At 43.7% G+C, this 27738-nt stretch overlaps 1 protein-coding gene across 4 annotated transcripts in view; it reads left to right on the forward strand.

The window, feature by feature from the left end:
• The first annotated feature begins 689 nt into the window (after positions 1–689).
• Positions 690–27738, forward strand: part of scn8aa (sodium channel, voltage gated, type VIII, alpha subunit a) — a 117867-nt gene continuing 90818 nt past the window's right edge. For all 4 annotated transcript variants that reach the window (XM_029718577.1, XM_029718580.1, XM_029718578.1 and 1 more), the window contains exons 1-2: positions 690–824; positions 11331–11663. In XM_029718577.1, the coding sequence (XP_029574437.1) occupies positions 11388–11663 (276 nt within the window). In that variant the 5' untranslated portion in view covers positions 690–824; positions 11331–11387. The remainder of the gene's footprint in view (positions 825–11330; positions 11664–27738) is intronic.

The following is a 27738-nucleotide window of genomic DNA, read 5'->3' on the forward strand; positions in this document are numbered from 1 at the left end:
GGAAAATGTAGGTGGACTAAACTGGCAGGTGGATTGGTGGATCTCCAATCATTGCTTGATTCATTCATGTATTGTTCCAAAGCAAAGAGGTGTCAGCTTTGTGACGTAAAAGTTTGGTCACAATTGTTTTACTGTAGGCTATGTGTGAGGTCACTTATCAATAACTAGGGACTGGGATAATGTTGATACCGGCTATCATAGGCTACAATATCATTTCATATTTTGCATATAATTATTTGCAACGAATATTAGGCCCAATTTACGCAGTGTCTCACGTCATCACTGTAGCCCACATCAATAGCCTAATGATCACTTACAGACAGTAAAACATTATTGTATGCCAACAACTCATTAGGCTACATTGGCCACGATGTAGGTCTGCAGTAGCCTAAACGGCATATCATCCATCATAAATCTTACAAGACTGAAAAAAGTGGTCCACAATGGTCAGCTGATATGGCCCATTCAGTTGCTGTGCCTGTGCTGAACGCCCTACAGGCTAGTATTTTTAACTATTTCACCTCTTGTCGAGGTATTTGAACAAAAGTTAGATAACAATTCACCTCTTTAGTTTGTTCATATGTACAGTAGGCCTGTTTTTGACGCACAAATGAATGGTGGTGGTGGTCACTGATTTCTTCAGTAAAATGCATTTGCCGACACTCCCTTACATTTCTGCTGAGAGTCATCAATAATGCAGCCAGGGTAGCTGCAAGCACTGAGAGGTAGCAGCTACAATATGGCGACAACCCCTGTTTCTCCTGAATCGTTTCGACATCTGCAGTCGAGCAACGCCTTTCTGGGTTCCTTGTAATGCTTATAAAGTAGGTCAATTCTTAGCTTTTTCTAAAATGGTTGCATGTTTTGATGAATTGGTTGGTTCTATAGTCTCAATAACCTGATAGAAATGTCGCAGAGCCGCTCTCTGACCAGCATCTTCTTCTTTTTTGCTTGAATTGGCTGCCTGCCTTAGCCTCAAACTGATTCCCGTTATATTTAAGCTTCATCGATATATTGCTAATATCCTTCACTGAGCTAGCCATAATATTGTTCAGACAAATAGGAAAAACTACAAGACGACGATGGCCACAATTCTGACAGCTTCAAAAACTCAACGATTTAAATATTTAAAAATTATGATTATCAAACAACTAGTTATGATTTTGTGCTTAAATTGTATTTCATTTCGTGGTAGTTATGACACGCTGCAAATATTGGCGTCAGTAGCCTGACGAGATCATTCTCTCCCCCATCTTTCCCCCAAAATGCTCATCCATCTAATCGAGCCTATTCTAACATGTAGGGGTGTTTTCTGTGGTGCCAGAGCCTTTGAAACTATGCTGCTATCCTCCACCACTCTTTTTCATCAACCTTTCATCTCAAAATTGATAATCAAAGCAAGAACCTTACAACCAGTGTAATTTCGTTGCATACACATACCCTGGTATCGATCAGGTGGTCGACATGGCTTTACGGGTGTGGTAGCCTACATCTCGCCTTCCTTCAGTTGGAGCCGACTTTAGGACTAGGCAGCGCGTAAAACGCTCAGAATATCCTACAAACATTGAATTATCGGAGAAAATGATTTTTCCTCAGTCTACTATGTTGATTGCGATAAGGTAGGACTATGTGTTCGACATGGGACATTTTGCACGGTGGGAAAATATAACCGCTTAAAAACCTAACAGAAACCACCCACTGCAGCATTTCGTTGTGTTTCCTAGGCTGTGATGTGCCGCACTTTTGGGTAGGCTGGTGCTGAACGCGTACATTGTAATAGCTGTGCACGATGGTTAATTTGTAGTATTATGTACAGTAAGTCTACAAACCGACTTTGTGATAAGATTGGCAACGATAGACACGTTTTGTTACACTTCAAAACATTCAGTGGTACTCGATTGACGGTGTTTAGCCTATTACTCCTCAGATTAGATAACAACGACACACTAAACTAGTGTGCATGTCTTTGGCAGGGAGAATGCTGTCATTGAGTTTGTAGTAAACAATAGTAGTCTGAAATGGATAGGGCCATCGACTGCCAGGAACAAGGCAGGTTCTGGTGCAACACACTGAGATCTGCCTGCTTCGTTACATAATATACATTGCCATTTGACATCATACCATGTCGCCGAATGTGTATCCTAGGCTATGTTTGGAAAATGTTTGTCATTAAGTGAAGTAAGGACATTTGAAGTAGCCACGGGTTTAACTGTGAGACACCGTCGTTAACAGTAAGAGCTGCATGGCGCTTTCTGTATACTCTGTCTACGATGGTTACATAAAACTAGCCCGGTGAACCGGCACCGGATGAAAGAAAAATGACAGAAAATTGTTCATTTCGTATTATGTCCCACTGGGTCCAAGCAAGAATAGAATATGAGAGATGGTTGCTATCGAAGTTATGGTGATGCATAGGCTAGCCTAATCTTACATTAGCCAGTGTGATAACATTTACGTAGGTAAGTAAACGCTGTAGCCTGAAAAAACATTTGATATTGCTTGTGTTTGTTTAATCAACGGAACATATTCCATTATCGGATTATACGACACCTGCAGCCTCATATCCCTGTTAGTATTAATGTAGCCTATGACTTTAGACTCATGGCCTGCATCCTAAGATCCATTTCTGCCCAAATATCTTGTCCTGTTATCATTAACGCCCCAATGCAATACTTTTTCGGAGTAAATCAATCAAAGAAAAAGAGTGTGCATGTTGATATTGCATTGAAAATGATTTTTGTTACAAGATATTTGAGCCACTACTCTCTCGCTTGCCTCTCTCGATCTTGTGGTGCTGAAATGGACAGCGCCCGTGAGAGGCGCGGGTCGAGGGACAGATAACTGCATTCCAATCCCTTTTCCCTTCTTTCTCTTATCGCTGATTTTAGGCTGCAATATTGTTGCTATTCTAACCTGTTAATAAAAGTGTTTCGGGCTGCCTGTAAGGTTGGTTACGTTGTCAATCCCTGTATTTAGTTATATTGTGTCAATGCAAACAACACAGTTATACAACAAGCTCTACAGTGAACGAGCATTCAGTGTGTGAGGACAAACACTGACATTTACGTTTTTATCGTTGGTTGAATTTAATATTTAATTTGAAATCGTGAGATTTATACAACGTTATTCATTGCAATATGTTAGTAGGTCAGGGCGTGACTGTCACGCCCTGACCAGGTGAACTCTGCTATTTTGGTCAGGGTGTGGCATTTCTATGGTTTATTTTCTATGTTTTGGTTATAGCCTTTCTTTGTGTTTTATTTCTATGTTGGGCTCGGGGTGATTTCCCAATCAGACAGCTGTCGCTTGTGAAGTCTGATTGGGAATCACATTTAAGTTCCTTTTCCCCCACGATGTTTGTGGGTTGTTGTCTCGTTATTTGAGCACGTAACGTATTGGCAGTTTTTCCTTGATTTTGTGTACATGTTTAATTCTAGTGTGTTAAATAAACATGTATTCGCTCCCAGCTGCGTTTTGGTCCGCTTCCTTATCACCCGACGACGAGCGTTACAGTGACGGGGTTGTGTCTAGTTTAGATTTTATATGTTGTCATCTTCTTGTTTCTGTATTTCTATGTTTTTTTGGGGGGGGGGATGATCTCCAATTAGAGGCAGCTGGTCATCGTTGTCTCTAATTGGAGATTATATTTAAGTAGTGTGTGCTGAGGAGCGTGACACCCACCCTAACCCTCCCTTTTTTGTTAAATTTTTTGTTAAATGTTTTGGCGTTCGGAGTCCGCACCTTGTCACACGGGGAGTTCGGTGGAGTCAGGTTTGGGACCTGGGCCAACTCCTCGTGCTTACCGTGGAGAGCTGAGGGGTGAACCAGAGCCAGTCAGGGAGACGAGTGAGGAACTCGACGCAAGATTCCGGAGAGAGGTGTTAGCATTGAGAGCGCTGCAGAGCGGGTGTGCTGAGGAGCGTGACACCAGTCCGGTGTCATATGCACCTGTTTCACGCATCTGGCCTTCAGTGCGCCTCCCCAGTCTGGTACGTCCAGTGTCTCCTCCACACACTCGCTTGAGGGAGCGTGTGACCTGTCAGCCACCATGTTTTGCGGTGATATGCACGGTGTCTCCAGTGCGCATTCACAGCCCAGTGCGTCCTGTGCCAGCGCCCCGCACTTGCCGGGCTAAAGTGAGCATCCAGCCAGGATGGATTGTGCCAACCCTACGCTCCAGACCTCCAGTGCGCCTCCACAGCCCAGTACGCCCTGTTCCTGCTCCCCGCACTCGCCCTGAGGTGCGTGTTACCAGTCTGGCGCCACCTGTGCCAGCCCCACGCACTTGCTGGACTGGGAATCACTTTAGCCCGGCAAGTGCGGCGACAGTTCCCAGTCCGGAGCTTCGGGCGACAGTTCCCAGTCCGGAGCTTCGGGCGACAGTTCCCAGTCCGGAGCTTCGGGCGACAGTTCCCAGTCCGGAGCTTCTGGCGACAGTTCCCAGTCCGGAGCTTCTGGCGACAGTTCCCAGTCCGGAACCTCCTGAGACGGCCCGCAGTCCGGAACCTCCTGAGACGGCCCGCAGTCCGGAACCTCCTGAGACGGCCCGCAGTCCGGAACCTCCTGAGACGGCCCGCAGTCCGGAACCTCCAGCGGCGGTCTGCAGTCCGGAGCCTCTGGCGATGAACCTCGGTCCGGTTCCTCCGATGATCCACGGTCCGGTGACACAAAAGCGGAGGGAGAAGCGGGGGCTACGCCCCAAACCGGAGCCGCCTCCTATGATGCTGAATTCGCAGGAGGAGAGGGTTCGTCGTCCTGCACCCGAGCCGCCTCCTATGTTGGCGGATAAGCAGGATGAGAGGGTTCTTCGTCCTGCACCAGAGCCGCCACCGACATTAGACACCCATCCTAACCCTCCCTTTTTTGTTAATCTTTTTGTTAGATGTTTTGGCGTTCGGAGTCCGCACCTTTGGGGGGGGGAGGGTACTGTCACGGCCTGACCATAGAAGCTTTTATTTTCTATGGTAGAGTAAGTCAGGGTGTGACGGGGTTGTGTCTAGTTTAGATTTTCTATGTTGTCATGTTCTTGTTTCTGTATTTCTATGTTGTTTTTTTGGGATGATCTCCAATTAGAGGCAGCTGGTCATCGTTGTCTCTAATTGGAGATCATAATTAAGTAGTTGTTTTTCCCACCTGGGTTTGTGGGAGATTGTGTGTTTTGAGTAAGTGTATGTTGCATCTCTTCGTCACGGTTTGTTGTTTTGTTTATGAGTTTATTTGTCTGTCTTGCATAGTTTCACTGTTATAATAAAATGTGGAATGATATACACGCTGTGCTTTGGTCCCATTCTTCAGACAGACGTGACAGGGTGATATGGGAACAGGATCTACCAGCAACTGAATTTGTGCTGTAATATTGATATTGTTTCCTTAGTTACACATCCCATAGTCTGTTGTGGTCTGTTGCCAGGTAGGTCTCTTTTTTCCTCTGCTGGCACAGAGAATCATGACACGACACGTTTCTATACTACCACTTTACTACTGTACTATTACCATAATACTATTGTATTTTATACATTTTGCCAAGCATGGTTAGCATGGAGTGTGGTAGTGAAAAACTTGCCATTATAGAAGTAGATGGCAAGCAAAAACAAAAACAAAAAAAAGAATTAGTTGGCAAGCATTCTAATTCTATGCTTGCCATACCTAAACAATATTAGTGTTTTATACTGCACTCTTAGATAAAAAGGTGCTATCTAGAACCTAAAAGGGTTCTTTGGTTGTCTCCTTTCCACAGACGGTTCTATATGGAACCCAATAGGGTTCTACCCGGAACTAAAAAGGTTCTACCTGGAACCAAAAAGGGTTTTTCTAAGAGTGTGATGATAATGATAATATCCTTTCAACATTCATTATTGTTACAGTAAGAGCAGTGCCTCGCCTCTTTCTAAAGATCTAACTTAACTTTTGACTGGTACTGTATATTCAGTTTGGACACACCTACTCATTCAAGGCTTTTTCATCATTTTTTCTATTCTCTACATTGTAGAATAATAGTGAAGACATCAAAACTATAAAATAACACATATGGAATCATGTAGTAACCAAAATAGTGTTAAACAAATCAAAATATATTTTAGATTCTTCAAAGTAGCCACCCTATGCCTTGATGATAGCTTTGCACACTCTTGGCATTCTCTCAACCAGTTTCACCTGGAGGGCTTTTCCAACAGTCTTGAAGGAGTTCCCACATATGCTAAGCACTTGTTGGCCGCTTTTCCTTCACTCTGCGGTCCAACTCGTACCAAACCATCTCAATTGGGTTGAGGTTGTGGAAGTCAGCTCATCTGATGCAGCACTCCATCACTCTCCTTATTAGTCAAATAGCCCTTACACAGCCTGGAGGTGTGTTGGATCATTGTCCTGTTGAAAAACAAATTATAGTCCCACTAAGCGCAAACCAGATGGGACGGCATATCGCTGCAGAATGCTGTGGTAGCTATGCTGGTTAAGTGTGCCTTGAATTCTAAATAAATCACTGTCAGTGTCAACAGCAAAGCACCCCCACACCATCACACCTCCTCCTCCATGCTTCACGGTGGAAACCACACATGCGAAGATCATCCGTTCACCTACTCTGCGTCTCACAAAGACACGGCGGTTGGAACCAAAAATCGGACAGATTGCCACCAGTCTAATGTCCATTGCTTGTGTTTCTTGTCCCAAACAAGTCTCTTCTTATTATTGGTGTTCTTTAGTAGTGGTTTCTTTGCAGCAATACCACCATGAAGGCCTGATTCACACAGTCTCCTCTGAACAGTTGATGTTGAGATGTGTCTGTTACTTGAATTCTGTGCAGCATTTATTTGGGCTGCCATTTCTGAGGCTGGTAACTCTAATGAATGTATCCTCTGCAGCAGAGGTAACTCTGGGCCTTCCTTTCCTGTGGTGGTCCTCATGAGAGCCAGTTTCATCATAGTGCTTGACGGTTTTTGCGACTGCACTTGAAGAAACGTAAAAAATTCTTGAAATTGTACGGATTGACTGACCTTCATGTCTTAAACCTCTTAAGGATCCACCCCTTTTTTTATTTTTTTTAGCCTAAAATGACATACCCAAATCTAACTTCCCGTAGCTCAGGACCGGAAGCAAGGATATGCATATTCTTGATACCATTTGAAAGGAAACACTTTGAAGTTTGTGGAAATGTTAAATTAATGTAGGAGAATATATCACATTAGATCTGGTAAAAGATAATACAAAGAATAAACCAACTGTTTTATTTTTGTACCATATTTGAAATGCGAGAGTAAGGCCATAATGCATTATTCCAGCCCAAGTGCAATTTAGATTTTAGCCACTAGATAGCAGCAGTGTATGTGCAATTTTTTTAGACGGATCCAATGAACCATTGCATTTCTGTTCAAAATGTTGTATCAAGACTGCCCAAATGTGCCTAATTGGTTTATTAATAACTTTTCAAGTTCATAACTGTGCACTCTCCTCAGACAATAGCATAGTATTCTTTCATTGTAGTAGCTACTGTAAATTGGACAGTGCAGTTAGATTAACAAGAATTTAAGCTTTCTACCAATATTAGATATGTCTATGTCCTGGGAAATCTTCTTGTTACTTACAACCTCATTCTAATCGCATTAGCCTACCTTAGCTCAACCGTCCCGTGGGTGGGACACCGATCTGTAGAGATCCTTAAGAGTAGTGATGGACTGTTGTTTCTCTTTGCTTATTTGAGATGGTCGTGCCATAATATGGACTTGGTCTTTCACCAAATATGTCTATCTTCTGTATACCACCCCTACTTTGTCAGAACACAAGGTAGGGGTGGTATATTGTCCATAGGGTGTGTTTATTGTCCATAATTTATTCCTGCCCATACCATAACCCCATCACCACCATGGGGCACTCTGTTCACAATATTGACCTCATCAAACCGCTCACCCACACAACACCATACACGCTGTCTGCCATCTGCCTGGTACAGTTGAAACCAGGATTCATCCATGAAGAGCACCCTTCTCCAGCGTGCCAGTGGCCATTGAAGATGAGCATTTGCCCACTGAATCAGGTTACGACGCCGAACTGCAGTCAGATCAAGACCCTGGTGAGGACAATGAGCACGCAGATGAGCTTCCCAAAGACGGTTTCTGACAGTTTGTGCAGAAATTTCATCAGCTGTCCGGGTGGCTGGTCTCAGACCATCCCACAGGTGAAGAAGCTGGATGTGGAGGTCTTGGGCTGGTGTGGTAACACGTGGTCTGCGGTTGTGAGGCCAGTTGGACATTCTGACAAATTTTCTGAAATATTTTAATTTAATTAATTTATCAGATACTCCTATTCTGAGCGACTTACAGTAGAGAGTGCATACATTTTCATATTTTTCTGTACTGGTCCCCCGTGGGAATCGAACCCCCTGGTGTTGCAAGCGTAATGCTCTACCAACTGAGCAACATGGAACTAAAACGACATTGGAGGCAGCTTATGGTAGAGAAATTAAAATTAAATTATCTTTCAACAGTCTCATGTGCAGTAGCTAATGAGGATCCTAATAAACTAAACTAAACTAAACAAACAAACATCCCAGCCTGAATCAACCACACATTTTATACAAGTTATGTCATCAGTATCTTCAATTGATAGAGAGCACAAATAATCTACAGTTGAAGTCGGAAGTTCACATACACCTTAGCCAAATACATTTAAATTCAGTTTTTCACAATTCCTGACATTTATTAAGATCACCACTTTATTTTAAGAATGTGAAATGTCAGAATAATAGTAGAGAGAATGATTTATTTCAGCTTTAATTTCTTTCATCACATTCCCAGTGGGTCAGAAGTTTACATACACTCAATTAGTATTTGGTAGCATTTCCTTTAAATTGTTTAACTTGGGTCAAACGTTTCGGGTAGCCTTCCACAAGCTTCCCACAATAAGTTGGGTAAATCTTGGTCCATTCCTCCTGACAGAGCTGGTGTAACTGAGTCAGGTTTGTAGGCCTCCTTGCTTGCACAAGCTTTTTCAGTTCTGCCCACAAATTGTCTATAGGATTGAGGTCAGGGCTTTGTGATGGCCACTCCAATACCTTGACATTGTTTAGCCATTTTGCCACAACTTTGGAAGTATGCTTGGGGTCTTTGTCCATTTGGAAGACCCATTTGCGACCAAGCTTTAACTTCCTGACTGATGTCTTGAGATGTTGCTTCAATATATCCACATAATTTTCCTGCCTCGTGATGCCATCTATTTTGTGAAGTGCACCAGTCCCTCCTGCAGCAAAGCACCCCCACAACATGATGCTGCCACCCCCGTGCTTCACGGTTGGGATGGTGTTCTTCGACTTGCAAGCCTCCCCCTTTTTCCTACAAACATAACAATGGTCTTAATGGCCAAATAGTTCTATTTTTGTTTCATCAGACCAGAAGACATTTTTCCAAAAAGTACAATCTTTGTCCCCATGCGCAGTTGCAAACCGTAGTCTTGGAGAAGTGGCTTCTTCCTTGCTGAGTGGCCTTTCAGGTTATGTCGATATAGGTCTTGTTTTACTGTGGATATAGATACTTTTGTACCTGTTTCCTCCAGCATGTTCACAAGGTCCTTGTGTTGTTCTGAGATTGATTTGCACTTTTCGCACAAAAGTACGTTCATCTCTAGGAGACAGAACTCGTCTCATTCTTGAGCGGTATGACGGCTGCGTGGTCCCATGGTGTTTATACTTGCGTACTGTTGTTTGTACAGATGAACATGGTACCTTCAGGAATTTGGAAGTTGATCAAAAGGATGAACCTGACTTGTGAAGTTCTTCAATTTTTTTCTGAGGTCTTGGCTGATTTCTTTTGATTTTCCCATGATGTCAAACAAAGAGGCACTGAGTTTGAAGGTAGGCCTTGAAATACATCCACAGGTACACCTCCAATTGACTCAAATGATGTCATTTAGCTTTTTAGAAGCTTCTAAAGCCATGACATCATTTTCTAGAATTTTCCAAGCTGTTTAAAGACACAGTCAACTTAGTATATTTAAACTTCTGACCCACTGGAATTGTGATACAGTTAATTATAAGTGAAATAATATGTCTGTAAACAATTGTTGGAAAAATGACTTGTGTCATGCACAAAGTAGATGTCCTAACCGACTTGCCAAAACTATAGTTTGTTAACAAGAAATTTGTGGAGTGGTTGAAAAACGAGTTTTAATGACTCCAACCTAAGTGTATGTTAACTTCCGACTTCAACTGTATGTGAGCAATAGACTAATTAGTATTTTCTTCCAATACAATAAATATGGAGCTAAGGTTATATATTTTAATAAAATACTGGGTGTCCCCTACAGCATTTAAAGCCTTTGTCCCCAAAGCTCCCTGTTTCCTATAGTCCACTTCTTTTGACCAAGACCCACAGGACTATGTCAACTATTGTATGTAGGGAATAGGTTGCCATTTGTATTGTGACTCGTGATCAAACCTACTTGTTATATCTATCATACATGAAAGTCATTGACTCATATTTGTTCTGTCATTCTACATCTGTAGTGTGTTCTCAAAATAGCAGCATCATTATTTGATGTTTTAGTTGGTGTTTTAAGTTTGATGATCTCACCTTTTTAACCGTTATCTCTCGTTCAGTGTTAGTGTATCTGGGCCCGCCCCAAATGGCACCCTATTCCCTATATAGTGCACTACCTTTGACCATGGCCCATAGAGCTCTGTACAGAAGTAGTGCACCATATAGGAAATAGAATGTTATTTGGGACATATCCTGTGTTTCTTCTTCTTCTGTCAAGTCCGGACTGTACTGGCCCATTTCTGCGACGGCTCTGCTGTGGGAGAACTTGAAAGATCTTCTCTTGCTCTGAAGCTTTTCTTTACCGTAGAAAAAACAGGGAGAGAGTACTTGCGTCCAAAATGGCACCCTATATAGTATTTGGGTCAAGAATAACGGGGGTGCCATCTTGGATTCACATAAAGTGCAAGGCTAAATATTACTTCTCCAAATCCAGTTCATACACATACATCTTGCTGTTATGATATTCATGAATGATATTTACAAACATTTCAAAATAATTCAAACTATTGAATATTTAATGCCTTGTATTTTCAAGAGAAGACCATGAAAATCACAAGGGCCTCAACAATAGGACAGCCCATCTCTACACAGTCTCATCTGCTCTGATGACTATTGGGCTCTGCTTCCTCAACTCTCTTGCTCTTTTGAAGAAAACAGGCACCACTCACTCTTGTGCATATTCCCTTCAAATGTTCTTGTGATTTTTGGTTTCACCTTGATTCATCTTTTGTTGAGCACCTTCTATTACCCTTCTAACTCTGCTCTCTTGGCTCATTTGTTCTTCTTTACTCTCTCTCATTCCCCCAGAGCTGGTTTCAGTGGATGGTACAATACTTGACGACCAAGTAGCTACAGGATGACAACATGGCTGCACCCCTTATGGCACCACCAGGACCTGACAGCTTTAAATATTTTACCGTGGAAACATTGGCTAACATCGAGCTCCGGATCAACGAGGAGAAGAACAAACCGCCTCCCAAACAGGACAGCAGTCACCGTGACGACGACGATGACAACAAACCCAAGCCCAATGGCGACCTGGAGGCTGGGCGGAATCTGCCCTTCATCTATGGCGACATCCCTCCTGGAATGGTGGCGACACCACTGGAGGATCTGGACCCTTTCTACCAGGCTCAGAAAGTAAGTGACAAAACACAAGCCTCCTCCTTATCTTTATCCTCCATCACAGACAGACAGACAGACAGACACACACACACACACACACACACACACACACACACACACACACACACATCCTTGGCCTTGCTTTGTCTCAACACCTTACATCACAGATATAGTAAGAGGAATACGTACTGTCATGTGACTAAGATTGTATTACAGTTTTTTTTAACAATCACTTTGGCACTAATTTCAGAACCTTGTGGTAATTTTTCAAAACTCTAGACACAAAACTGAAAACGGTCACCACTTTTAACACAGGCCATCCAATGTTCAAAACATTGCATTGTGCATTCATATCTTTAAAAGAAACCTTGTACTTGCAGAATCATTGGTTCAAATAACTAATTTATCATGAAATACTATAGGAAAAGTAATTTAGATCACCCACACACAAGATACCGATAGTTTCACTGTGTAGTTGTTTATACAATCATTAAATATTGTAGTGCAAATGATGTGATACGTGTCATTATGGTACTACATGTAAATACGTCACTGTAAAAGGACTAGTAGAGAGAATACTACACACAGTGGAATCCTTTACAAAATCTGAAATGTATTGATGAAATACATTAAAATCACAACATAGGTTTCTTTGAATCAAAGTAAAGAAATAAAAAAATAAATTACAGTAAACCGTCAACTGCAGTGTTCCTCACCTTGCTTACTGTAAAAAGCAAAGCAAAGGATTGATTACTGTACTTCTATATTTCCATCAACCCTGTCTTGTGGATTTGGCCACAGGTTCTCATCCACATCACAATGGATGTTTTCATTAGCCAAACATCTTGGGAAGAATCTTCGGGCGAATCCAGGCCTGACACTGGTCTGCCGTGATGTCATTGCATGCGTCATCCATGGCCTGGAGAAGGGTGGGCTTGTTCATGAGGGCGCCTATCATATACCTTCCACCTCCATGTGGAGAAAAACTCCTCAATCGGGTTAAGGAAAGGAGAGTATGGGGGTAAGTACCGGGTGGTAAATTGTGGATGGGCCTGAAACCATGCTTGCACCATTTGAGCATGGTGGAACCTGACATTATCCCACACAATGACATATGTCACACCATCAGCTCTACAGACCTGATTTAGCTCATCAAGGAAGGTTACAAGGAGAGCTGCATTATATGATCCAATACGAGGTCTGCTTCCCACCACACCATCTTCTGATATAGCTGCACACATGGTGATGTTGGCCCCATGTTGTCCAGGTACTTGGATGGTTATCCGCTGGCCAATGAAATTCCGACCTCACCTCCTTGCCTTGGCCAGGTTGAAGCCTGCCTCATCCAAAAAGAGGAATTTATGATGGTTTTCATCAGCATCCAGCTCCATCACCCTCTAAAAATACATTTTGGAAAGAGAATTACTGATTACAATGATGTAGAATTTTGGGGGAATTTTTCATAATAGGCATCTTGCTTCACTCTGTCTGCATTTCTTTCAAAAGGCACACGGTATAGCTGTTTTAGAGACACCTGGTGCCCTTTCAGCATGCGTGCAATAGTCTGCAAACATATGGCTTCCACATTGTTGAACATGTTATCATTGTCCATGATGGGATGCCGAATTTCTGTAAGGCAAATATAATTTCTGGCCCGAACGAAATTGACCACAGCCTGCTCTTGTGGTTAGTCAGAATTTTGCCTCTGCCTCCTCTATTTGGCCAAGCCTCAATTCTTCAGGGAAAATGACAGTAAGAACACATTTAGTCACATCACCTACTCTGTGGTACATATTGGCATGCAGTACAGTCATTTGACAATTGAGAGTAGCCTAATGTTTAGTGCATGCTGAAGACGTACCGGTTCTCATTGAGGAAAGTTGATCTTCTGAGGTTTGGTTGAATCATTGTAGCTGCCTCAGTCATTGTAATGCCATGATTTACGACATGGTCTACAAATATTGCTCAGATTTCATTGGACACTCTTTGCTGTTGCTGCTGCGGTCTTGGTCCGTGACCTTGTCCTCTACCACGTTCCCCCACACCTCTCAAACGAGGCCCACAACCACCTCTCAGAAGGGGTGCATGTCCTCTGTAACGAGGCCCACGACCACCTCTCAGAAGGGGTGCTTGTCCTCTCTAACGAGGCCCACGACCACCTCTCAGAAGGGGTGCTTGTCCTCTCTAACGAGGCCCACGACCACCTCTCAGAAGGGGTGCTTGTACTCTCTAACGAGGCCCACGACCACCTCTCAGAAGGGGTGCTCGTCCTCTCTAACGAGGCCCACGACCACCTCTCAGAAGGGGTGCTCGTCCTCTCTAACGAGGCCCACGACCACCTCTCAGAAGGGGTGCTCGTCCTCTCTAACGAGGCCCACGACCACCTCTCAGAAGGGGTGCTCGTCCTCTCTAACGAGGCCCACGACCACCTCTCAGAAGGGGTGCTCGTCCTCTCTAACGAGGCCCACGACCACCTCTCAGAAGGGGTGCTCATCCTCTCTAACGAGGCCCACGACCACCTCTCAGAAGGGGTGCTCGTCCTCTCAAACGAGGCCCACGACCACCTCTCAGAAGGGGTGCTCGTCCTCTCTAACGAGGCCCACGACCACCTCTCAGAAGGGGTGCTCGTCCTCTCTAACGAGGCCCACGACCACCTCTCAGGAGGGGTGCTCGTCCTCTCTAACGAGGCCCACGACCACCTCTCAGAAGGGGTGCTCGTCCTCTCTAACGAGGCCCACGACCACCTCTCAGAAGGGGTGCTCGTCCTCTCAAACGAGGCCCACGACCACCTCTCAGAAGGGGTGCTCGTCCTCTCTAACGAGGCCCACGACCACCTCTCAGAAGGGGTGCTCGTCCTCTCAAACGAGGCCCACGACCACCTCTCAGAAGGGGTGCTCGTCCTCTCTAACGAGGCCCACGACCACCTCTCAGAAGGGGTGCTCGTCCTCTCTAACGAGGCCCACGACCACCTCTCAGAAGGGGTGCTCGTCCTCTCTAACGAGGCCCACGACCACCTCTCAGAAGGGGTGCTTGTCCCTTTCCTTTCACCACCACGTCTTCCTCCTCCCACTGCTTGACCTCTATTGTGACCTGGATCACCTGCCCGCTCCTTGTTAACGCTATGTTGTTGTAGGGGGATACCACTCATTTCACTATATACTCGTACCACAATGTGAAATCAATCATCAGTAACGAGTTGGCAGTATTGAAAAAGCAATTACAAGGGCCTGCATACACTCACTTGCCACTTTATTAGGTACACCTGAGTGTTAACGCAAATAGCCTGCTCCTTCGAACAGCGAATCATGTGGCTGCCTGCAACTCAATATATAGAGTATATAGAGTAGAGAGCTTTAGTTGTTGTTCGACCAAACATTAGAACGGGCAAGATGCGTAATCTAAGCAGCTTTGACCATGGTATGATTGTTGATGCCACACATGGTGGTTCCAGAATCTCAGAAACAGCTGCCCTCCTGGGATTTTTACTCACTACAGTCTCTAGAGTTTACAGAGAATGGTGCGATAAACAAAACACATTCAGTGAGCGTCAGTTCTGTGGGCAAAAACACCTTGTTAATGAGAGAGGTCAGAGGAGAATATTCAGACTCATTCAAGCTAATAGAAAGGCCACAAAAGCTCAAATAACAGCTGTTTAAAACAGTGGTGTGCAGAAGGGCATCTCTTAACGTACAACACCGTGAATAATTCAGGCTGTTGAGGAGGTAAAAGAGGGTCCTACCCAGCACTAGATAAGTGTACCTAATAAAGTGGCCGGTGAGTGTACAGTAATGTCAAATCTGAAAACATGGTCTGGAAAAGTGGTACATGGGACCATAGAAACAGTGTCTGATAAAGAATGATGATGAAATATTACATCCATAGATAATGTAGTCCAATTGGTTCATGTTCCATGGTAATTGGTGTCAATGGATCTCGTTATCCTGAAACTTTCATGATCTAAACATGGAATATTGTTCGTCAGTTTCCATAAAACTATGCATTAAGAGTAATGCAACAGTTACTTATCATTTTGAGCAGTTGTATCAATTGATAGTTAGATCATTGTAATGAAATGAATAGACAGTCATCTCAGATGTAATGTGTGAATTGCATTTTGAAATGGTAATACTTTGATGTTAAGTTGTGTCATTTTGAACAGGTGATTTTAGTTCAATGAACAAATGATCTTAGCTTTATGTGTATTGTATCCAAGCAATTGGAAAAAGTGTTAGAGTTTGAAAGAATGTGCATTTTGATCATTGGTTGTGAGTTTTGTGTCTAGAGTTTTGAAAATGACATCGAGATTCTGAAATTAGTGCCAAAGTGATTGTAAAAAAACCAACTAAGGAACAGGAAAACAGTGATGCTAATGATTGGCCTAACCGTCTTCTGAAGGCCAAGATGGAAAGGCTTTCCCAAAAAACTTCCCAATTCATTTACTGCAGTGGGCGAAATCAGTTTCTTGGTAGTCTTAAACAAAAGTATACACCTCACCCACATGGTTATGGGCCTAAACAAAATAAAGAATACACTTGTCAGATATAGAGTTATAATGTAATACATTCTGATTTTGCATCCCAATAATACACTATACATCACAGAAGACTGAAATATAACTAAACCGTTTGACATAAATATACCAGATTTTTGGAGGCTTTTTAAAAATAATGTTAATTAATTATGAAATTATGAAAAATATTAATAACATCCCACCCACGAGGCCAATAGGTCTTTTGACTGCAGGAAAGGGTTGTGGGCCTCCCAAGTGGCGCAGCGGTCTAAGTCACTACAGATCCAGGTTCGATCCCGGGCTGTGGCACAGCCGGCTGAGACGCACAATTGGCCCAGCGTCGTCCAGGTTAGGGGAGGGTTTGGCCGGCCTGGATGTCCTTGTCCCATCGCGTTCTAGCGTCTCCTGTGGCGGGTCGGGCGCCTGCACGCTGACACGGTCGCCAGTTGTACGGTGTTTCCTCCGACACATTAGTGCGGCTGGCTTCCGGGTTAAACGAGCAGTGTGTCAAGAAGCAGTGTGGCTCGGCAGGGTCGTGTTTTGGAGGAAAATAACTTAACTAGCTTATGCCTACCTGTCAGAATTATTATTTACATCAATCCAGTGGCCATTTGTTTTGAAAATGTCATGTGTCCTACAGAAACAGCAATAACCAAACAGTGCTAGGTGCCTGCACAGTTGAATTAAAAGTGGTCTCCTGATGTTGTTTAAGCATTGTTGTGGACTTTTGTTGTTTTTCTATTAAAAAGTGTGACTTTGAGAGCGGAACCCGCTCCAAAAAATAAAAAAAAATCTGAATTTTTGGCCAAGTTGACGGCCTCATTTATGCATTTCACTAGTAGGCTGATACCAAAATGAAGACACTCATTCAGAGGCTGTGGTGTAGTTAGTATGTGTTAATAATTCCATATCTGGCCATGTCTTATGACCTTAAATTCTTATTTCTTCTTATTTCATGTTTTCATTCCATTATTAGCCTGTTTGCACAGTACAGCTTCAGTTGGCCTGACTGAAAGACCAATGTGGGATTGATCATTTTAGGTCATTCAGAGTGTATGTCACTGTTTGTCATAGAATTTATCACACAGGGCGCCGTTCTGTTGCCGTGGGGGCCTTTTAGACATTTTGGGGCAATATTATAGTATACCCACTTCTCCAGGTACCACTACACCACTGTTCATAACCAGGGGTGAAAGTAAGGCGGTATGGTCCGGTACGGCGTCCCGGCAAAATAAATAGTGAGGGCCATACCGGTAAAACATGAGCCTATCACAATAATGAAACAAAAATGTTAAGAAAAGTGTGGGCTACTAGGCCATTATTTATCATTACTGCATGTCAGAGGCATGACAAAGACTCCAAAATGCGATATGGTTCACCGAGAACACTGACATTTTGCCAAGGCAGAGATGATTGGCCGAAACCGAGACAGTGGAGGCATTAATTCTGACCTAATGACAATCTCCAAATGTCATTCCACTTTGTGGTGTTTTGTGTAACAGAGGTCTCTTTCCATTCACCACTTTGTTTGGAGGCTGGTAATATGTTGAGAGTGGATGAACGTGTGCAGGTAACCTAGTAAAAGGAGCCCTTTGAAGTGATTGACAATTGACAAGAAAAGGTAATGAATTTTAAAAGTGACATTTTTGTTGTTGTTTATGACTAGGCCCACAGAGATGCTATTGAATTAATAGCGATTTGAAATATAATTCTATGATTAGGCCCCACGGCCGGCCCGCCCATTAGGCAGGATTGGGCAGCCGCCTATAGCAGCAGTTTGACAAGGGCGGCATTTTCTGAGCTAAACTGACCAAGACGCACCTCCAACAATACATACCTCACATTATTCTGCCCCAAAACAATGACTCTCACTCAGTGGCATTAGGGCTATACAGATGAGCGCTGATGCCGCCCCATGATAAGCAGTGCCTACTTTGCAGAAGGCAGGGGTGCAAAATATTTAGCTTGTCCATGCCCAGCACCTCACCAACACTCCACCAACACTAGAGTACAGTCTGTGTAGAGTACAGGCTGAGTAGTACAGTCTGTGTAGAGTACAGGCTGAGTAGTACAGTCTGTGTAGAGTACAGGCTGAGTAGTACAGGCGGAGTAGTACAGTCTGTGTAGAGTACAGGCTGAGTAGTACAGGCTGAGTAGTACAGTCTGTGTAGAGTACAGCCTGAGTAGTACAGTCTGTGTAGAGTACGGGCTGAGTAGTACAGTCTGTGTAGAGTACAGGCTGAGTAGTACAGTCTGTGTAGAGTACAGCCTGAGTAGTACAGTCTGTGTAGAGTACAGGCTGAGTAGTACAGTCTGTGTAGAGTACAGGCTGAGTAGTACAGTCTGTATAGAGTACAGCCTGAGTAGTACAGTCTGTGTAGAGTACAGGCTGAGTAGTGCAGTCTGTGTAGAGTACAGGCTGAGTAGTACAGTCTGTGTAGAGTACAGGCTGAGTAGTACAGTCTGTGTAGAGTACAGGCTGAGTAGTACAGTCTGTGTAGAGTACAGGCTGAGTAGTACAGTCTGTGTAGAGTACAGGCTGAGTAGTACAGTCTGTGTAGAGTACGGGCTGAGTAGTACAGTCTGTGTAGAGTACAGGCTGAGTAGTACAGTCTGTGTAGAGTACAGCCTGAGTAGTACAGTCTGTGTAGAGTACAGGCTGAGTAGTGCAGTCTGTGTAGACTACGGGCTGAGTAGTACAGTCTGTGTAGAGTACAGGCTGAGTAGTACAGTCTGTGTAGAGTACAGGCTGAGTAGTACAGTCTGTGTAGAGTACGGGCTGAGTAGTACAGTCTGTGTAGAGTACAGACTGAGTAGTACAGTCTGTGTAGAGTACAGGCTGAGTAGTACAGTCTGTGTAGAGTACAGACTGAGTAGTACAGTCTGTGTAGAGTACAGGCTGAGTAGTACAGTCTGTGTAGAGTACAGCCTGAGTAGTACAGTCTGTGTAGAGTACGGGCTGAGTAGTACAGTCTGTGTAGAGTACAGGCTGAGTAGTACAGTCTGTGTAGAGTACGGGCTGAGTAGTACAGTCTGTGTAGAGTACAGGCGGAGTAGTACAGTCTGTGTAGAGTACAGGCTGAGTAGTACAGTCTGTGTAGAGTACAGGCTGAGTAGTACAGTCTGTGTAGAGTACAGGCGGAGTAGTACAGTCTGTGTAGAGTGTAACAAAATCTCTTGCATTGTTAGCTTTGTTTCGGTATGTTGCATTGAAAGTGGCTAATATTACGTGTCACAATTGCCTCAGTAAAGGGAAACGTTGATGGTGTTAACAGGGGAAACTCTAGAACAGTGGTCACCAACCTTTTCTGAGTCAAGATCACTTTGAGTCAAAATGCAAGCCTATGCAACATTAACCAATTAAAAACAGTACTGTAGAAATTAGGTTTGTGCAGTAAACTACAGTTAAAGTCAGAAGTTTACATACACTTAGGTTGGAGTCATTAAAACTCATTTTTCAACCACTCCACAAATATCTTGTTAACAAACTAGTTTTGGCCAGTCGGTTAGGACATCTACTTTGTGCAATTTTTCCAACAATTGTTTACAGACAGATTATTTTACTTAGAATTCACTGTATCACAATTCCAGTGGGTCAGAAGTTTACATACACTAAGTTGACTGTGCCTTTAAACAGCTTGGAAAATTCCAGAAAATGATGTCATGGCTTTAGAAGCTTCTGATAGGCTAATTGACATCATTTGAGTCAATTGGAGGTGTACCTGTGGATTTATTTCAAGGCCTACATACTAATACATACTAATACATTCTGACATTTCACATTCTTAAAATAAAGTGGTGATCCTAACTGACCTAAGACAGGGAATTTTTACTAGGATTAAATGTCAGGAATTGTGAAAAACTGAGTTTAAATGTATTTGGCTAAGGTGTATGTAAACTTCCGACTTTAACTGTATAGGCTCAATACATTATCACCATAAAAGAAGATGAGCACTTTACCCGCTGCGCTTTGGTCCCCTTTCATCGACGCTTGTGACACACATATTGGCTTTGATTGAATTGCCCTGCCAATGCATTGTTCGGGCCATTTATATACAGTTATTTTTCAAAGGTGTGATCAAACCGGTGATAGATCTGTTGTTGTATTACTTTTGAGGCATAGCTGAGTGACTATACATTTAAATAATTAGCTTTTATTTTACTGGGCTGATGGTGCCTGTATCTGATGTTCAGTCTCAGTGGAGGGAGAGAGCAGCAGACTGAGGGTCCACCTGTCAACATCCCTCCAGTCTCCCTTTCCTCCACTGACACTGACCAAAAAGGGACGGTCTTCCAGCTGATGGCCAAACTCGAGTCGCACCGCATTATTTCTGCATCATGCACAAATTCATGTTGTTACATCGATGAACAGAGAAAGTTCGAATCCGCTAATAATAACAACAAGCCTATAGATACACTTTCCTACTCATTCATTACTGCTGCAGTGCTTGTTGTAGCACTGAGTGGAAGTAGGGAGAACACACATTTTATGTCTTATAAAAGTGTTGAATACAAAGTGTTGAATACAAAGTGTTGACTGTGCTGAGAAAGAACTTAAACATGAATTTAGTCATAAAAACAGTAGCTCTTCACTGTATTCGTTGACAGTCTCTCTAGTCTGGTTTTAAACATTTAGAAACAGTAGATCTTTACTGTATTCGTTGACAGTCTCTAGTCTGGTTTTAAACATTTAGAAACAGTAGATCTTTACTGTTCGTTGACAGTCTCTCTCTAGTCTGGTTTTAAACATTTAGAAACAGTAGATCTTTACTGTATTCGTTGACAGTCTCTCTAGTCTGGTTTTAAACGTTTAGAAACAGTAGCTCTTTACTGTATTCGTTGACAGTCTCTCTCTAGTCTGGTTTTAAACGTTTAGAAACAGCAGATCTTTACTGTATTCGTTGACAGTCTCAATCTAGTCTGATTTTAAACGCTTAGAAACAGTGGCTCTTTACTGTATTCGTTGACAGTCTCTCTAGTCTGGTTTTAAAGTTTAGAAACAGTAGATCTTTACTGTATTCGTTGACAGTCTCTCTCTAGTCTAGTTTTAAACGTTTAGAAACAGTAGATCTTTACTGTATTCGTTGATAGTCTCTCTCTAGTCTGGTTTTTAACGTTTAGAAACAGTAGCTCTTTACTGTATTCGTTGACAGTCTCTCTCTAGTCTGGTTTTAAACGTTTAGAAACAGCAGATCTTTACTGTATTCGTTGACAGTCTCAATCTAGTCTGATTTTAAACGCTTAGAAACAGTGGCTCTTTACTGTATTCGTTGACAGTCTCTCTAGTCTGGTTTTAAAGTTTAGAAACAGTAGATCTTTACTGTATTCGTTGACAGTCTCTCTCTAGTCTGGTTTTAAACGTTTAGAAACAGTAGATCTTTACTGTATTCGTTGACAGTCTCTCTAGTCTGGTTTTAAATGTTTAGAAACAGTAGATCTTTACTGTATTCGTTGACAGTCTCTCTCTAGTCTGGTTTTAAACATTTAGAAACAGTAGATCTTTACTGTATTCGTTGACAGTCTCTCTCTAGTCTGGTTTTAAACATTTAGAAACAGTAGATCTTTACTGTATTCATTGACAGTCTCTCTAGTCTGGTTTTAAACATTTAGAAACAGTAGATCTTTACTGTATTCGTTGACAGTCTCTCTAGTCTGGTTTTAAAGTTTAGAAACAGTAGATCTTTACTGTATTAGTTGACAGTCTCTCTCTAGTCTGGTTTTAAATGTTTAGAAACAGTAGATCTTTACTGTTCGTTGACAGTCTCTCTCTAGTCTGGTTTTAAACATTTAGAAACAGTAGATCTTTACTGTATTCGTTGACAGTCTCTCTAGTCTGGTTTTAAACGTTTAGAAACAGTAGCTCTTTACTGTATTCGTTGACAGTCTCTCTCTAGTCTGGAGAGAGACTGTCAACGAATACAGTAAAGAGCTGCTGTTTCTAAACTTTAAAACCAGACTAGAGAGAGACTGTCAACGAATACAGTAAAGATCTACTGTTTCTAAATGTTTAAAACCAGACTAGAGAGAGACTGTCAACGAACAGTAAAGATCTACTGTTTCTAAACGTTTAAAACCAGACTAGAGAGACTGTCAACGAATACAGTAAAGATCTACTGTTTCTAAACGTTTAAAACCAAACTAGAGAGAGACTGTCAACGAATACAGTAAAGATCTACTGTTTCTAAACGTTTAAAACTAGACTAGAGAGAGACTGTCAACGAACAGTAAAGAGCTGCTGTTTCTAAACGTTTAAAACCAGACTAGAGAGAGACTGTCAACGAATACAGTAAAGAGCTGCTGTTTCTAAACGTTTAAAACCAGACTAGAGAGAGACTGTCAACGAATACAGTAAAGATCTACTGTTTCTAAACGTTTAAAACCAGACTAGAGAGAGACTGTCAACGAATGGTAAAGATCTACTGTTTCTAAACATTTAAAACCAGACTAGAGAGAGACTGTCAACTAATACAGTAAAGAGCTGCTGTTTCTAAACTTTAAAACCAGACTAGAGAGACTGTCAACGAATACAGTAAAGAGCTGCTGTTTCTAAACGTTTAAAACCAGACTAGAGAGACTGTCAACGAATACAGTAAAGATCTACTGTTTCTAAACGTTTAAAACCAGACTAGAGAGACTGTCAACGAATACAGTAAAGATCTACTGTTTCTAAACGTTTAAAACTAGACTAGAGAGAGACTGTCAACGAATACAGTAAAGATCTACTGTTTCTAAATGTTTAAAACCAGACTAGAGAGAGACTGTCAACTAATACAGTAAAGAGCTGCTGTTTCTAAACTTTAAAACCAGACTAGAGAGAGACTGTCAACTAATACAGTAAAGATCTACTGTTTCTAAACGTTTAAAACCAGACTAGAGAGAGACTGTCAACGAATACAGTAAAAATCTACTGTTTCTAAACGTTTAAAACCAGACTAGAGAGAGACTGTCAACGAATACAGTAAAGAGCTGCTGTTTCTAAACGTTTAAAACCAGACTAGAGAGAGACTGTCAACGAATACAGTAAAGCTCTACTGTTTCTAGATGTTTAAAACCAGACTAGAGAGAGACTGTCAACGAATACAGTAAAGAGCTGCTGTTTCTAAATGTTTAAAACCAGACTAGAGAGAGACTGTCAACGAACAGTAAAGAGCTGCTGTTTCTAAACTTTAAAACCAGACTAGAGAGACTGTCAACATTTAGAAACAGTGGATCTTTACTGTTCGTTGACAGTCTCTCTAGTCTGGTTTTAAACATTTAGAAACAGCAGCTCTTTACTGTTCGTTGACAGTCTCTCTCTAGTTATGGTTTTAAAGTTTAGAAACAGTATCAACTTTGTGATAGCTTTCTTGTACATCTTTACTGCAGATACGGTAATTTGAGCCATCCGATTGACCAGCGGTAGGCCTATAGTGCACTTGATTTGCTCTCTGGGCCCTCCGCGAAGGCAGAGTTTGTACCTTCAGACACATGAAATGGTTCAAAATGGCAACAGTTGGCCTACCCGGCACGCAGGGCATCTGAAATCAGGTGCACCTACTGCCAACAGCCCAAGACGAATAAAAAAATATAAGAACACAAGGTTTTATTTTGTTTTTATTTTACAGAAATGTTTGGCGATCAACTAGGAATGCCTTGGAGATTGATCAGTCCATCACGATTGACTGGTTGGTGACCACTGCTCTAGAATGTTGAGTGAATTTTAATCTCGTGCTTCTCTCTGTGGGCTGATATTGCTGCAGTCTCGGGACGCACGCAGCTTAGAGGGAAGATTGGCCGGAAGTAGATTGTACAGTCAACTTTCCTGACAGTTCTTGATTATGTTGACACCATTTACCAGAATGCAGCAGCCACTGCTCTTAAACCATTTGATGCCATCTACCATAGCTTTATTACAGGTGACAAATATTTATATTTAATTTTTTTGGTACCTTCTACCCCTTTTTCTCTCCAATTTCCTGATGTCCAATTGGTAGTTACAGTCTTGTCCCATCGCTGCAACTCCTGTATGGAGTCGGGAGAGGGGAAGGTCAAGAGCCATGCGTCCTCTGAAACACGACTTTGCCAAACCGCACTGCTTCTTGACACACTGCTCGCTTAACCCGGAAGCCAGCCGCACCAATGTTTCGGTAGTTACACTGTACAACTGGCGACCGAAGTCAGCGTGCAGGCGCCCGGCCCGCCACAAGGAGTCGCTAGAACCCGATGGGACAAGGACATCCCCGCCAGCCAAACCCTCCCCTAACCCGCACAATGCTGGGCCAATTGTGCACCGCCTCATGGGTCTCCCAGTCACAGCCAGGTGTGACACAGCCTGGGATCAAACCCAGGTCTGTAGTGACGCCTCAAGCACTGCGATGCAGTGCCTTAGACCGCTGTGCCATTCGGGAGGCCCACAGGTGACAGTTTTAACACTGATCACTATCAGAAGGTCAGCTGGACCCCACTAAAGTCCCGTAGATCTCTTCATTACTCCCTTCTTGTTTACAAACTTTGCTCCACAAGTTTCCAACATACACTACAAGGCCAAAAGAATGTGGACACCCTTTCAACTTAGTGGATTCGGCTATTTCAGCCACACCTGTTGCTGAAAGGTGTATACAATTGAGCACACAGCCATGCAATCTCCATAGAAACATTGACAGTAGAATGGCCCGTACTGAAGAGCTCAATGACTTTCACCGTGGCACCGTCATAGGATGCCACCTTTCCAACAAGTCAGTTTGCCCTGCTAGAGCTGCCCCAGGCAACTGTAAGTGCTGTTATTGTGAAGTTGAAATGTATAGGAGGAAAACACTCACTACCAAATTCCAAACTGGGTGCAATGTCAGCACAAGAACTGTTCGTCGGAAGCATCATGAAATGGGTTTCCATGGCCGAACATCCGCACACAAGCCTAAAATCACCACTCGCAATGCCAAGCGTCGGCTGGAGTGGTGTAAAACTCGCTGCCATTGGACTCTGGAGCAGTGGAAACGTGCAGTCCGACTTTACAATGCATAGTGCCAACTGTAAAGTTTGGTGGAGGAAGAATAGTGGTCTGGGGCTGTATTCATGGTTCGGGTTAGGCTCCTTAGTTTCACTGAAGGGACATCTTAATGCTACAGCATACAATGACATTCTAGACAATTCTGTGCTTCCAACTTTGTGGCAACAGTTTGGAGAAGACCCTTTCCTGTTTCAGCATGACAATGCCCCCGTGCACAAAGCGAGGTCCATACAGAAATGGTTTGTCTGAGATCGGTGTGGAAGAACATGACTGGCCTGCACAGATCCCTGACCTCAACCCCATCGAACACCTTTGGAATGAATTGGAACGCCGACTGTGAGCCAGGCCTAATCGCCCAACATCAGTGCCCGATCTCACTAGTGTTCTTGTGGCTGAAGAGAAGCAAGTCCCCGCAGCAATGTTCCAACATCTAGTGGAAAGTCTTTCCAGAAGAATGGAGGCTGTTATAGCAGCAAAGGGGGGACCAGTTCCATATTAATGCCCATGATTTTGGAATTAGATGTTCGACGAGCAGGTGTCCACATACTTTTGGCAATGTAGTGTACGTCACTTCCCTGTTGAAATGTAAAAATAAATACCAAACCCGTACGCAGGGTTGGTTAACTTTTGAGGTCCCACATGGTAAATCCGCCTTTAGTTTTAATGCACCACAGTTATGGAATACTTTACAAAACAAATGACACCTGGATTCCCTAGTGCCAATAGGGCAGATGAGAAATGAGCTCTTTGAAGAGCGACAGTAACCAGCTTTGATTGAGGAGGGTATCAGTGCTATTGTGCTGTATGTATAGACAGACAGAACAACATTCTTTGGCTATCCTCCAGAGTAGTCTTTACCTGCCCTTAACTATCAAATGTATGATAGCTGTTACAGAAACAAGGGCGCCCCATCCTCCTCTTTCAACATCGTGACTATCTTCTACCTAAATGATCATGGAGAAGTACTGTATAAGTCAATATAGTTAAGAGTCACACCTTATTGATGTTGATGTGATATTTGGTGATATTTCCCTCCTTAATAAATCTGTTCTCCCGAGTGGCTAAAGGCATCACTCTCCCTTCCAGCCTTTATCAACAACCACTCTCCCTTCCAGCCTTTATTATGACACCCTATTCCCTAGTTTAGCATATATGGAAAAGTAGTGCACTGGTCAGCATATATGGGGCCTTAGTAGTGCACTATATAGGGAATAGGGTGCCATTTGGGACACGTACTCAGCCTCTTTATGGAGGACGGATGGACGAATGTGAGGAGAATGTAATGTGGAGGAGGCTAGGAGAATTGGAGGTTCTCTATTGGTCTGTCTCCCCTCCCCTGACAGGCTAGCCCTGAGTGATACATTAGTACTGGCTCTGTTAAAGTGGATCATGACAGACTGAGAGGGAGCGGATGGGAGGGCCAGCCAACCGTCTGGCTGGCTGATGGTTGATGATGCATCACTCTGTCTGTCTGTTGTGTGGAGGCTGGTCTGGGGCTGGGGTGTGGGATGGAGCAGGGCTGGGGTGTGGGATGGGGCAGGGCTGGGCTGGGCTGTGGGATAGGGCAGGGCTGGGGCATGAGATGGAGCATGGGATGGAGCAGGGCTGGGGCGTGGGAGGGGCAGGGCTGGGGCATGAGATGGAGCATGGGATGGAGCAGGGCTGGGGCGTGGGATGGAGCAGGGCTGGGGTGAGGGATGGGGCAGGGCTGGGGCGAGGGATGGGGCAGGGCTGGGGCGTGGGATAGGGCAGGGCTGGGGCGAGGGATGGGGCAGGGCTGGGGAGAGGGATGGGGCAGGGCTGGGGCGTGGGATGGGGCAGGGCTGGGGCGAGGGATGGAGCAGGGCTGGGGCGAGGGATGGGGCAGGGCTGGGCTGGGGCATGAGATGGAGCATGGGATGGAGCAGGGCTGGGGTGTGGGATGGGGCAGGGCTGGGGCGTGGGATGGGGCAGGGCTGGGGCGAGGGATGGGGCAGGGCTGGGGAGAGGGATGGGGCAGGGCTGGGGCGTGGGATGGAGCAGGGCTGGGGCGAGGGATGGAGCAGGGCTGGGGCGAGGGATGGGGCAGGGCTGGGGCTAGGGATGGGGCAGGGCTGGGCTGGGGCTAGGGATGGGGCAGGGCTGGGGCGAGGGATGGGGCAGGGATGGGGCGAGGGAAGGGGCTGGGCTGGGGCGTGGATTTACAGTAGCCAACACCACACCAACATTTCTCGTCTGGAGGCACTTGAGGCAACTATTCTGAGACTGTCTACTGCTTCCTTTTGCTCCTTTGAGAAAATATCCCTTGAGTCCCTCCTTGATACTTTAGCCCACATGAAGAACTCCTCCTGCCCCTTGGACATGATCCTTACTAGAATACTAAAAGAGGTTATGCCTACTGTTGGCCCCAACATTCTGTCTATTGTAAATAAATCAGTCATTGAAATAAATTCATTAGCCCCTAATCTGTGGATTTCACATGACTGGGAATACAGATATGCATCTGTTGGTCACAGATATCTTTAATAAAAGTAGGGGCGTGGAACAGAAAACCAGTCAGTATCTGGTGTGATCACAATTTGTCTCATGCAGCGTGACACATCTTCTTCGCATAC

The sequence above is a fragment of the Salmo trutta genome, chromosome 28 (assembly GCF_901001165.1).
Source record: "Salmo trutta chromosome 28, fSalTru1.1, whole genome shotgun sequence".
NCBI classification, from domain to species: domain Eukaryota; kingdom Metazoa; phylum Chordata; class Actinopteri; order Salmoniformes; family Salmonidae; genus Salmo; species Salmo trutta.